Below are 13,895 nucleotides of genomic sequence, written 5' to 3' on the forward strand. Positions count from 1 at the left end.
GGAGCTCTGGGGCACAGAGCCCTTCCTGGCTCAGCCAGGTTCTCATGCAAGGGTAGGGTGATTTGTAGGTGCTCTTGGTAAATGTGCTTGTCTCCACATTTTTATTATGCTGATACAAATGCAGCTGATGATGGCACTGTGATAGTGCTGTGTTTTACAGGGAATGTTTCTGTACTGTCAAGCCCAAAGAGTCTGGGCTGAGCTTGCTAAGTGGAGGCATCAAGCTTTCAGAGAAGATGATTGTCCTCAGCCGGAATGACTGACATTCCTGGGAATCACAGTTACAAAAAACCTTGGGTCTCCAGTTCATATATTGTTCCAAGCCAGTAGACACATTATATATTCCCTGTGGGGGCTCATTTGTGATCCTTGCTGGTACAGTTTGCACTCACAGGAGTGCTCACCCCTTAACAAGAGGGGAGATGTTGCAGCCTGGGCTTCTGCTGAAGCTCTGTGGCATTGTTTTCTCAGGCTGCTGATGGAGGAGTGGACCTTTCCTTTCTCCATCCCTTCAGAAGGCATCCGTGCTGCTTCCTCAGTGCTTTGATATTCTGCCAGCTGAGGGAGGGAAGAGCCATTTATAAATATTTCTGGTAATACAGTAAGTACTCTCACATGTTTTGCTCACTCACTTTCCGTATCCAGAAATCTATCCGACCAGAATCAGTTCACTCTCTTTTATTAGCAGAAATAGATCCACAACAATTAAAATTGATTTAAAAAAAAAAAAAGGAAAGAAAAAAGAGAAGCAGCAGCAAGCACATCATATTGACTGTGTGTATATTCACACTGGCTTCCAATCCATGGATAATTACCCCTCAGAGATCGTGTGCTATGTACAGTATGATGATGGAATTATGCACTTTAAAGAGCTTTAGTGAGCCTCTTACGATGCCAATTTCTTTCCCCTTTTCTTCTTTTTTTTCCCTTATTTTCACTGCAGTGAGTAATGATTTTTAAATGCACATGGCCTGTCCTCAAAACCAAAGCTGTGTCAGTGATGTTTTGTCTTTGGGTCTGACTTTCCTTGAACTGATGCAGTAGAAGTGTACCCATGAGGTGAAGTTGCATGGTCAGAGGATCTCTTGGGATTGCTGATCCTCATTAGTGAGGGGAAAAGCGAGTGGAACTTAAAAGTACTCATTGTCTTTGGCAGCAGGTACCCAAATTGCACTTCCTGGAAGGAAGGAGGCTTGAACAAGGCTGTGGGTACAAATCCATAGTAAAGCAGGCTTTGTTGTTTTGGCTGATTGTCGATCACCTGATCTGAACAATAAATATCAGGGGTAGTGGTGTCTCTGACCTCTTTGTCAGAGCCAGTTGAACTGTTTTGATTTGCAGTTTCGCACACACTCACAAAATTAAAATATTGTCTATACATTTCAGCCTAACTTGTTTTTGGCAAAGTGATAAGCAAGTAAAAAACAGGGCCTCATCGTAGGAAGTGTCAAGCCATCTTAATTTTAGGCAGAAATACCAGCTCCTCCTAGAGGAAAAGAGCCAGTCCGTAAATAGCTCCCAACAGATCCTTTACCCAAGCAGACAAAAGGGTGTGACGTGCAGGAGTTGCTGCTAATGCCAGATTTCATCTTTCCACTGGTAATGTGTCACCTGGGTTTGAGTTTGTCTAAGGTGTGACTTGGTGTTCAGGCAGGAGTGTTCATTGATACTCAGTGAGCAGCTCCTCAAATCCTTTGCAGCTCTTGGGAGAACATCTCCAAAGGTATTGAGAGGGGAGGCACCTATGGAACCACAGCCATGGGGACTGAGGTTGCAGGGCTGCTGCTCTCCGTGTTCTATGACTGCAGCTCTATTTACAGATTTTTATCTTTTGTTGACATCTTTAATAAATGTTTGGTAACAGCAAGTGGTGCTGCATCCTGTTCCACCAGCCTGGACCAGCGGGCTCTTGTGTTAAAGGGAGAGCTCCCAAAAAGAGTCTCTTTAACTGGGGCTAGAGCAGCTCTGATGTCCTCACAGGTGGAAGGTGGGCCTGGGAGTGCTCCCAGGAGTAGATTGGTGTGTACAGGCCAGCCCTCTCCTGCCATCCCTCCTTCCTCAGGGCTCTGTGTCCCAGGAGGTGCAGTGATCTTGCTGTCCCCCTGTAATCTGGGCTGCAGAAGCAGGAACTCCTTCCACCATCCACCAGAGCCTGTGTGCATGGCTCTGTGGGGTGGTTGGACACGTGGGTCCCATGGAGCAGCTGAGTTTATGGGACATGTTTGGGAAAGGCCTGAGGAAGTATCAGATGTTTCAGTGTATGCAGCTCTTATGTCTCTGACTTCCTGATTCCCCTGGATAATGGTGAGTGGTGCTCAGATGCACTGGCAGCACCTTTCTGTGTGCTGGGTGATGGCCTGAGGTGCTCCAGCTCAGCCTTCAGTCCTGCAGTCCCTGCTCTGTCTGGGCACTGCAGTCCATGGAGGCTCCTGGCTGCTCTGGTGAAAATGTGGTGGGGGATTGTTGTGCTTCAGTGAGCAATAGGAGAAAATATCCCTGTTTATGTCCCTGTTATTGTTTTAATCTAACGTGGGGAGTCATTCCTTACTCGTTAAAGATGTACATTTTAGGTGCCTAATTGTGTGTTTTACTTGCCAACTCTCTCCATCCCCTTTCTTCCATGATCCCACCACTCTCTTCCCTTCTCATTCCTTTAAATGTGTGTAGATGATGAATAGCAAATCTTCTCATAGAATTTTTCAGGAATATTTAGTGTAGGGTTTTGCTTTTGTTTGCTTTTCTGGTGACTTGGAGATGGCATGGTGAGAAAAGAAACATGTGAGCTAAACCTGTTGGTTTGAACATTGTGTCAGAAAATATCCATAAATTGCAAGTTACTACACAGATGTATAGATTTAATGAGACTGTGTAATGCCATTTATTTATGCTAAAGAATCTGACACATACGGTACTGAAAAAAGTTAATACTCTAAGAGTTATTTTATATTTTTCCATTGCCATCTGTCACTGCCTACATAATAATGATACAGGTGAAAGCCTAGCACTGCTTTAAAAAAAAATCAGAATGAATAGTCATTTAAATGTCTTGCTGCTTTAATAGCTGGTGTGTTTTAAGTTGTGGGAAGGAGGCAGCAGAGATACCCTCCCCCTGTTTTTAGTGTATTAAAATTTGAGTTTAAACAGATTTGGATTCTTGAAGTGACTTAAGAAAATGGAAAATGACTATAAACTCTACTGTCCTTTACATTTGGGAAAGTTAAGGGACTAAACCAGATGCTGCCATCCTTGTAACATATCATAAGTGGCTCTTGGAGCGAGCCTTTCATGTGCATCTTGAGATATGGATAAATATTTGTGCTCTAAGTTCTGCCTTAATGGGCTGAACTCAGTACTGCTGGGGTCTCTAAATTGTGAGCAGGTATTTCCAGATCCCTAAATCCTCATCATCTTCCATCTCAAATAATTTTTTTTAAAAAAAGTAACCATGTAAGGACATACATTTTTTTTTTTCTTTAGCTGCCTCAGGTAAAAATACATGTTTCAAAGCAGCACCACTCTGACAGAAGTCAGCATTTACAAAGACACTGGCTTTTAAGAGGTCTCCTTCAACATTGTGTAGTCACACTGAGGTTAGGAAGAGCCGATTTCCCTTTTATTTTCTTTACTCCTGCAGGACTCCAGCCCAGCAGTGGCTGTGGGGTGCACGGGGAGAAGTCCCTGTGCTCAGGCATTTGCAGAGCTCCAGGGCTGCACATGGACCTGGGGAGCTGCCCATGGCTTGGCAGCAGCCACCTGCCTCCCAGGGTGCAGACAAGGCTTTGGCTCAAACAAAAACAGGTTTTGTTGTTTGTCTGCTTTTTACAATATAATGACAAAGACAGAAAATATTTTTGTGGCAGGTGCTTATCCTATAATTTTCCATGGGTTGATGAGTTGGGGAGGTGCCTTATTTAGAGGAGGAGCACATGGCTAGGTCAGGTTGCATTAAGATGATTTAGAGTTTATATAATGAGAAATAAATAAAACTTTTCCTGAAAGCTGTGAATGATGATGTTTAACTTGGTAATGAAAGCCTTTTACTGATTTAAGATAATGTCTTTAGTGGTGAAAATGCCAGAAAATGAAGCAAGGTTCTGACCCAGAAAAGTGATTCCACTGGCTTCAAACAATTTTTTCAGGTGTATTTTCAAATATAGTGTAGCTTTCCTAATGGAAAGTTCCTAATAAATGAAATAATCTTTACTGTTATAATTACTACCCTTTGTGTATGCTGGAAAGCAGTTTAGGAAGTCCTGCACTTTTTAAGAAGCAGAGACAGCAATGAGTGAGCCAATAAGGTTTTGGTCTCTTCAAATGGATGTTATCAATCACTTTATTTGTGTTTATAAGAGATGATCCATATATAGCTGTAGTTTGTCAGCATTTTCCATTACAAACTTCTAGTTTTTGTACCATATAGAGCTCTCAGCAGCCTCTTAGGGGTGAATGTTGTGTCCCTCCTCAATGAGTGTTTCTTCTGCTCCCTCATTAGAATCTGAACTGGTCTTAAAAAAGTGTTGATGGTTTCATGTTTTGAGAAAAGCGTGGTTCACTACAGGACTGAGCCTTTATTTTTCCTCCTCTCTCTGCTTTTCTGTGTGCATCAGAAATAGCTCTACTGAAGGAAAGAGGAGCTGTGGTAGGAGAGGAGGCTGACAGTATTTAATGTACACATTGCAGACAGTAGGAGACTTGCTTTAGGTCAGCAAGGGAAAGGGAGACCACCCACGAGACCAAACCTGCCTCCCGCACTGCACACTGAGACATGGAACTGCACAATGGAAGGGCCCTGGAGAGCACCTGCTGGGCACCACTGCCCCCAGCATCACCTGCCCCTCAAAAACAAGTGGGAAATCATTCACACAAAGGCACAGAGTCCCAATGGCTGCAGCATGCAGGAGGAGAGAGCAGGGGAGCACAAGGGCTGGGCACGTCTTGTGTAAAGGCAGAATTTGCCAGATGACATTTCTCAAAAAAACTGTCTTGTACAACAGCAAAAGGAGAGGAAAACCAAACATCCTGCTGCCTCTTGCCCCATCAAAACAGGGGGGAAAAACAACAGAACAATATGTTGGCTATAAAGATACACCCAACAATTGATCCTTAGGGAAAAATCCATGAGTCCAAAACTGTCATCTGAGTTAGCCTGAGCATCTGTAGAGGAGGCAGCAGCTAGGAGCAGAGTCCTGCTGTGTTCACTCATCTTGCACAGGGATCAGGTTCTGGCCCTGCAAAAGGGGAGGGGGAATGGGAAAGGGAATCTCCTCCTTGCACCCCTAGGGAATTGGCAGAAACCTTGTGTTAAGTTAAGCACAGTATTTGTTGCACTATATTGCCTTGGAAGAACAGGCACTCAGGGAGGGGAGGCTGGGTCAGCAGGAGTACTTTTCCTACCCTGGGACATGAATACACAACTGCCTTGTGTAAGTGCCGCTTGCGTAGATGCATCTGTGGGTGAAATTTGGCCTCGGGTCTTTCTGGAGAGGAATCTTGCGACACTGAGCAATCATTTATATTCAATTAGGATTTCATCCTCTTGCCAGATGGAGGTATGCAGCATGGGTGACTTGTGGTGAGCAAACAGTCGGGCCTGAAGGCTGGGCATCTGGGACAGATTCTGGGTTAGGTGCTGCCATGCTTGCCTACACCAGGGAACTCCTCACTCAGTGTCCCAGCCTTTGGACATCAGCAGGAGTTTCACTGAATGTGACCTTGTGGGAGACTGGAAGGATTGCTGGCTCAAAACATTTCTGGCATGTGTGTCACTGAAACCATAAAATTGGGCCCTGTGATAGATAAGAGATCTCAGCTCTTAATGCTGGTCTTGTTGGGATGCTCTTTGCTTAAATCAGAGCCCTTCCAACTTCACTATGGTCTCTTCAGCTTCATATTTGCATAAACTTGTATGGCCATTTGAGCTTAGAAGTTGTTTCACACATTTTAATGCTGCAGTCTTCATTCCTTGTGTCTGGCCCTGGAGACCTGAGCTGGGAGAAGCCACCTGGTGATTTAGAACCATTGCTGCTGAAAGTGTGGGGTGACATCTGGGGTGCCAAAGCTGCTTGTTGTGGTGGCACAGTACACCTGATCAGGAGCCTGATCTGGCTGAAAAGGGTTGATTGTTCTCAGGAAGTTTGGTTTTCAACCAGATTGGTGTAGCACCCAGTTCCATGCTCACTGGTGCCAGTATAAAAGAGGGAAGGGGTGGGGATTGAGGGAGGATGGCAACCACAGTTTGTGTCAGCTAAAACCTGACTGAAGCTTGGCTTAGCTATGCAACAGCATCCTAATTTAAACTAAACTTGGGTGTAACAGACCTGTTAGTCTACACTTACTGCACATACCACCTCCAGAAGATATGAAATAAGTCTTCTGTTGCATTTAGTGAGAGTTTAAATTGACTTCAGAGGTAGCAGGCTTAAACTGAGATTCTTCAATGTGAAAACTAAAAATTTCTAAGGATCCCTAAATAAGCCGATCAGTTCTCGCTGAATTTCTGGCGCATTAAGCACCTCCTTGTGGGCTTGAAGAATCCCGTTTGTGGCATGCAGAAAAGGACTCTGCACAAAGTTTCTAAAGCATTCCTTCCTCTTTTTCATCAGTTGTGAACTATTTGGTTTGATTGAACTGTTGTGAATGAGCAGAACCCTGCAGAGGTCACCCATGACAAGATGGTATCACCATCTACCATCTCCCTGGCTCGGTGGCCAAAAGCAAAATCTTTAGAGCTCTCAGCAAAAAAATTTGACATCCAGCATTGGGAACGTCCGTTATGGCACATTTTGGTACTTGAGTCAAGGAAAGAGTTGGGTAATTTCCTCTTTTGCAGGTGACATTCACCCTCATTTGTTCCATCCAGATTCAGCAGCTTTTCTCTCTAAGCCTCCAGAAAGCTTCAGTCTACCATGACAGCAAAACTGGCTCCATTGAAATACACCTTTCTAACCCTTGACTGAAACATCTTCCATTTCAGTGTTGGAAGGACAGCACTGCCCACAGCTGCCATTGAGGAGACATCTTCCTTTCTCCTGAGCAGCAGATGTGGTGCACACTGATCTCACTGTGCTTATTCCTCAGCATCACAGCTTTGGAGGGATGCCTGCTCCTCAGGAGAATGGGACACCTGCTCATTTCTCAGGAACTAAATAGTATTTGCTAAAGCTATTTGCTTTTTAATATCAACCTGTTGGCTAAGTACTTTGTGGCTGTGAGGTGACAACAGAGCCGATTCTGTGCCCTGTTCTGCCACTGCTTGGCTGGCATTCTCACCCCTTGTGTGTGTGTGCCCTTTTTAAAAAGGGGAGACTTGCTGGTGCTCCCTTGTTTACACATTTAATAGCTCACAATTAAGCTGAAATGAACTTGAAAAGAGTTGTTAACTAAGGCCGAAATTCTATCAGCAACAAGAAACTCAAAGATTAAGTTTTCTTTCACCCAAGACTATTTTGTACTATTTCAGGAGGAAAGTATGTTTGAACATGCATTAAAGTCTCACTACACTTCTGGAGTGATGTAAACACCCTCTTTAAGGACCCTTTTTGCTACCAGAGTGCTCTTAGACTGAACAAGCGCCAGGGATCATTGTTTCCAACTTCTGGCATTCCCTACCTTGAACTTTCAAAGGTTTCTCCTTTGAAGGGTTCTCCCCCTTTCTCCTTTAATTTTCATCTTACAAAACACTCGTGGGTTTGCCATTCTGGTTCTTAAAATTAACTGTATTACACTCATCCTTGCAGAGTGCTTTTGATAGTGTAGAAACAGGGAGTTTAATAGTATGGGGACACATCAACTCCAGGGCTTGTGATGTGTAAGAATTGGGTTCAAAACCTGTTAGAAACTGGGTCATTTTCTATTTGTCTGTAGCTGCCAATTAGCAATGTCATTAATCCACTGCCTAGGAGAAGTGCTTGATTAAAATAGACAGTGTCAGTGACCACTGACAGGACAATATGCACAAGGCTGTGCTGTAGCTGCCTGTCATTGTGCTGCTGTTTTCCAAAGGGAAGTAACAATTTGATAATTTCTCTGCATCTGGGTGTAAAGACAGGCACATCATCCAGGCTTTGAATGCTGCTTGTTGTTGTGCTCTGGACAGGGAGCCTGGAGAGGACCCTGGGTTTGCTGGTGCCCACCTGGCAGCCACTCCCTGGCCCCTGTGCTTAGGGAACACGTTGTGTCTGTGAATGTCCTTCCCTGTGCTCGCCCACGGAGCCATCCAAGGCTCCTCGGGGGTGGCAGGTTTGGGTTTTGTCTCCTCAAGGATGAATGTCTGAGGCTGGGCCAAAGCTTTGTTTGCTGCTGGTGGGGGAAGAGGTGTGGGAGGCCTTGAGGGGTCTGGCTTGACTTGCTGCTGCTCTGGGGGCAGCAGGAAGGGGCTGGTGGTGCATGGCTGCTGCCAGGAAAGGCCAGCCTCCAGCTGGGGACCACAAACCCCAGTGACAGTGGCCAGCTTGGCTTTCCAAGGCCACAGATAAAATAAGCATTGACCTAGGACAGCAAACAGTGGAGGAGACAGAGGGGTACAGTCCTGCCTTCTCCCTGGTGAGTGACAGGAGGAATTCTGTTTCTTACTGGGAATTGCACTCTTCTTCCTTGCTTAAGATGTCCAGCGCTTTATTTTACTACCTGAGTATCAAATCTCTCAGCAAGGCAGGAAGTTTCTTTTTCCCCCATCTCACTTTTGAGGGGAAAAATTTCCATGACAGAGGATGAAATACCAGGAATGTTTTTTTTTAGGTGGACCTTCCAGCTTCTGGTTTGTAGCCACACTAATTTGTGGGTGAAGGAAATATTTTTGTACTAAAAAGTTCCCAGGAAACTGTTTAACAGGGAATTGGAGTTTAATTGGCACTTATGAGACATTAACAATAATTGTATTCAATTTGGCCACTCAGGATAAAGTGTGATTCAGGATCAGCTGATTTATGTGCTGAACAAAAAGAAAGAAAAAAACCCTAACCCACCAAACCAAACAAAAAAAAAAGAAAAATGAAAAAGAAAGCAACACGAATGTGTGGACTGGTGAATATGTGCCATTAGCTTCATATTCCCAAGTAGAAGCTTTTGTGGTGCTTGTCATCTGTTTTTTCCCCACAAGGTGTTTTGCCAGACTGGAAAAAGTAGAAGGAACGTATATTAGCTGGAGGGAAATGGTTTGACTTCAAGTTCATGCTTTTGCAGTGAGCTGGATTACAATTTTATCCCTGCTATCTCTATTGCTGTCATTCTTTTTTTTTTTTTAGGAATGTCCCAAAAACTTTAAAAAACCCTAACAAAATCCATTTACTTATTTATGCTTTTATCAAGCTTGTGAACAAGAAAGGCAAGGGAACACGGGGTGAAATTTGATGTGGTGCCTTGTGTGTGATGCAGGATAGCCATCAACATCCCTCGAACATTTATTTTTCCTTTGCAGCAGAGTTCATTGTGAAAACAAAGACAGTGCCACTAGTAAATGATTGCAGCTTCCGAGGCTGGCTGAGAACAGAGAAAACAAACTATATGCAATTGAAGTGCCTGTTTGTTTGCAAGCTGCCTAATATATACAGCCAAATGATGTAAGGCAGAGGAGATGACCTGATTAGCAAAGTCCTCGCAACGAGCTGAGGAGATCCCTGCTCCCCTCCTTGGAGACCTGGTCCCAGCTGGAGGAAACCTTTCCTCAGCTACCAGAGGGTTTCTGAAAATGGCAATGGCAGTGCTCTGTGTGCATGAAGGTGAGGGAAGAAGGAGGAACAAGCAGCCTGCACAGCTCATGGAATAGCTGGGATGTTTTGAAGGACGCAGCTTGAATTCCTTGGGCTTTGTGGGGAGGCTGTGCTTCAGCAAATGGCTCATGCTGCTTGGTTGTTCTGCTCATCCTGTTGCATGAAAGCGTTGTTCAGCAGAAAGAAGTGCTAGGGGAAGGAAGGTGTAAAGTAAGTGGTTTTCCCATTTGTAAGCTCTCCCAGCCTTGTTCTCGTGTGTGTTGAGCAGGCAGAGCTCCACAGCTGTGAATGAGAAGTTGTGGTGCTCAGCACTAAGTGCATTCAAGTGTTTATTACTCCGAATCAGAGAAACAGACAAAAATTTATGTATGTAAGAAAACATGCAAGATCCAAGACTTTCTCTTGTGAGTACATGTAAATATGAACAGTTGGGATGTGGTTTTGGATATTTTGTGCAGTACTGTGCCAGGACAGCGTGCAGGCTCGTGGCAGCAACCTGGGCTTTTAGATGAGGAGCCCAGGGCACTATTTCTGGCTCTGCTGTAGCTACTTGTGTGGCCGAGTGTATGAAACGCTGCTCCTAAAGCCAGCGAACTGTTTCTTTGGGCTTCATTCTCAGGCTTGCTGAATGCCCCAAAAGGCTGCTATTATTAGAGGGAACTGCCATTCCTTCCCTCTGAAAGTGGGCTGTCCATAAATCACAGTGTGTGCTTTCCATGGGGAGGTGGGTCTGGGACCTCAGCTCTCTCCCTGACAGCCCCCAGAGCTGCCAGAGCTCCTGCTCTTCCTCCTTTCTGCTCAAAACGGATGGATCCTCCCAGGCAGAGGGCTGTTGGCTGTGCCACTTGGGCTTGGCACCAGGGCAGGATGGCTTCCCATGGGTTTTCCTGCTCCCCCATGCAAACTGCCTCTTCTTATCTTGTTTCTACCCCAGGGCACTGCCTACCACCATGTCCTAGTTGACCTCTCAATTTGGGCTGATTTTTACTCTTTTAAGAACAATAAATGCATCTCTGTGGCAACAAAAAAAAATTCATTCCCTTCCCTAAGTGATGCACTCAAATATTTTGTAGTTACAAAAGACCATTTGGATGGCGGTGCCTGTGCTGATACTGGTCTGCTGTGATCTGATGCAGCAGTGTCCTTGCTTTGGATGGGCTTTGTCATAACAGTACTTTCTTTTTATTTCTTAGCTCCCATTAGTGCCTTGAGGAGTAGTGGAAGATGTTTCAACAGTTTTATGATTAAAAAGAAACATCTTACCATTGCTTGGTCTCTGATTCCTTTACTCTGTTCATTGTGCTTTCCCTGGTAGGAACAGCAGTGATTTAGAATTGCAGTGTCAACATCAGTCTCTGAACCCTGTGTTTTCTGGGAAGGGGAAGAGGGGAAGATGAAGGAGGAACTCTAAATAGTAGGGTTTTTTTCTTCTGACATTTCCAGGCCAGCTGTTTGAGACTGTGATGCCTCAGAGTGTTTACTTATAATTCTGTCATTGGTTCGTGTATGGGACATGTGGCCAGAGTTTGGTGACGCTGGGCAGGCCCAGGGCACAGATTTGTGCTCCAGCTCTGCTGCTGTCACCAATGCTCATGCCAATGGCCTTAGTACAGAGGTCAAAGACTGCTTAGATATGAAGGCTGAATCACCTCCTTGTTAAACCCCTCAGCAGGATCAGGGCTTAGGGAAGCAGACACGTGGGCTTGCCTTCTGGCTGACACTGTGGATGGAGGCTCTGACTCTGGGACAGGCTTTTTGGCACTTTTGACCAACTCTTGAGGCATTGAAATGGGGGCATTTGGTGATTGAAACACCCCTGCACTGACACCCCTTTGTGAAAAAAACCTGGTACATTTGTTTCCTTTAAAGGCTTGCTGATCCCACAAGCTCTCAGTGGTTAGAGGAGGTTTATCCTGTCACCTGAGGATCACAGAAATCAGCAGTGAGCCTGCCAGTCTCACCAGGCAGATGTGAAAGTTCTTCAACTGCACGTATTTCGCTTGCAAATATAAATAATCCAGCAATGTAGGCTTTGCTGCAGCCCTGTTTGCCTTGGCAGTGTCCCATTGACATGAATCAGAAGGTGGGAGCAAAAAAGCACTGGAGGCTCATCCTGAGACTGGTCTCCCCTCCATCAGGGAACCTGTCCGTGCAGGCAGGGTGATTGGGAGATTACTGGCACAGCCCACAAGCCTGGCTTCACTAGATCTTTGCATTTGGAACAGTCCTGCTTTGTTTCCTTGTGCTGTGCCTTTGGGAACCTTGCCTCTCAGGGCACTGGGCAGGAGAGGCCTGCAAGGAGCAGCTCTGGGTTTGTCTCCTTAAGAAGAAGGCAACTCTCGTGGTTCAAGTTGAGAAGCAGGAGGTCAGTTCTTAATCCTGCTGCATCCCTGCAATTTTTGGCAGGTGTTTGGGTCACAGTGGACCCGAGTTCTTAATATTTAAAATAGGGATAGAAATTAGGAATTGAAAAAAAGCAAACCAAAGGCTTAAAGAATTTTTAACTTATGATGAGAATTTTTAACTCATCACCATGAGACTCATGATGGTTTGAGCTTCAAGGCTGAGATTTAATATTGATAACAGTAAAAAGTTTATCATGATATTAGTAGTTGGGAATATGGAAAATACATGAGTTTAACTTTATTTTTTTTTCTTTATTTCAGCAAATTCAGTAAAGCTAGAAATGCAAAGTGATGAGGAATTTGACAGGAAGCCCCTGATTCATGAAGACATTATCAGAGCTCACGATGGAGGAAGCAGCCTGGAAGATCCCTTCATTGGGAGTAACGAGATGGTGGATAACAGAAAGATGCAGGAGCTATCAAGCGAGGGAGGAATCCGGCTTCCCAATGGTAAACTGAAATGTGACGTCTGTGGCATGGTTTGCATTGGGCCCAATGTGCTAATGGTACATAAAAGGAGCCACACTGGTAAGCAGCTGAAAGAAAATCTGTGGCGGTGTTGATGTTACCTGACAACTCTTATCTTTTCCCTTTTCATTCTTGGGGCAGCAGGAGGCTGGGGAGGGGGAAAATGGGCTCCATTGGGTTTGTTTCTCTTCCTGCTTTCCAAACTGTGGTGCTGCTCTCTTGCCGGTGAGCATGGTGCTTCCTTTACTTTGCTTTCCAGCCTTTTGTTCTTAAAAACAGCGCAAAAGTCTGGAAATTGCTTTTCTTGCTGTTCTTGACTGGAGCACCATGGCAGGGGTCATTCTCTGGCACGGTGGCTTGTGTTGTTCCTGTGTGTGCAGTGCAAAGCTTCTGAGCCTTTAAGAGGAGTTTTAGATGTTCTTCCATTGGAGGTGCTCACAGGTGGACAAGACCAGCAGCTTCCTGGGGATCTCACACTTCTTTTGGACATGGCTGGGCCTGGGATGAGCAAACCCTGGGGGGGACACTCATTACCCAATGATCCTGATGCCAGGGTGGGCTTGCTGCTTGTGTGACAGCTCCCTCAGGGAGACCTCAGCTGAGGCACCCACCTGGCCTCCCTACACCACCTCCATGCCATTCTAGAGGCAAATTTCAGTGCTTGGTCCCTCCCAGCACTTGTATTTTTATTACCATTTGGAGCCCCAAACAGCTTATCAGGCTTGTGGGTTTGAGAATTTAGGAAGCACAGGGAACCTCTGCAATATGCTGATTGGGTGGGTTTTTGCGGTTTGAAAAACGAGGCCTTGAGCTTAAACTGGGGTATTTTGGGGGATTTATGGCTAAAATGGTAAAATGGTGTGCCCAGGAAGCTGGTACTCACTCCCCTGTGCTGCCCACTCCTCAGGTGGGAGCAACAGTCACCTCCAACAGAAGTGTGCAGGTGGTGCCAGAAGATGATGCTCTCTGGTCTTGCAGCAGTCTACCTTTGATTCAAAAAAGCACTTAAGCTTGTGCTTAACTTTTATGAGATTTAAGCACATGTAAGTCACCTGAAGGGCTTCAAGATACGCTTAACTTTGGATACATGCTTAAATCTTATTAAGGTTAAGCACAGGTTTTTGTGGTGGAGCCTCAGCGGGTGTTTGTTGTTTGTATTTTTTGGATATTTTGCTTTTTATCTTTGCTATTATTTAATGGGGTGAGAGACTCACGCAGTGAAGATATAAAAAGAAAGGTGGAGATCTAGAGTAAGAAAGACTGTGTAATCCCTTTGTAAACCTGGTAGTTTGTAGTCCAGTAGTGTGCCCTTGAT

General features: G+C 45.1%; 1 protein-coding gene across 3 annotated transcripts in view; it reads left to right on the forward strand.

Annotated features, from left to right (window-relative positions):
* IKZF2 (IKAROS family zinc finger 2) overlaps window positions 1-13,895 on the forward strand; it is a 111,365-nt gene that overhangs the window by 48,850 nt on the left and 48,620 nt on the right. For all 3 annotated transcript variants that reach the window (XM_054278258.1, XM_054278257.1, XM_054278259.1), the window contains one exon: window positions 12,374-12,640. In XM_054278258.1, coding sequence (XP_054134233.1) covers window positions 12,374-12,640 — 267 coding nt within the window. The remainder of the gene's footprint in view (window positions 1-12,373; window positions 12,641-13,895) is intronic.

Source organism: Melozone crissalis, unplaced genomic scaffold, assembly GCF_028551555.1.
Source record: "Melozone crissalis strain CALT ecotype California unplaced genomic scaffold, PUWL_Pcris_2 ptg000023l_1, whole genome shotgun sequence".
Lineage (NCBI taxonomy): Eukaryota > Metazoa > Chordata > Aves > Passeriformes > Passerellidae > Melozone > Melozone crissalis.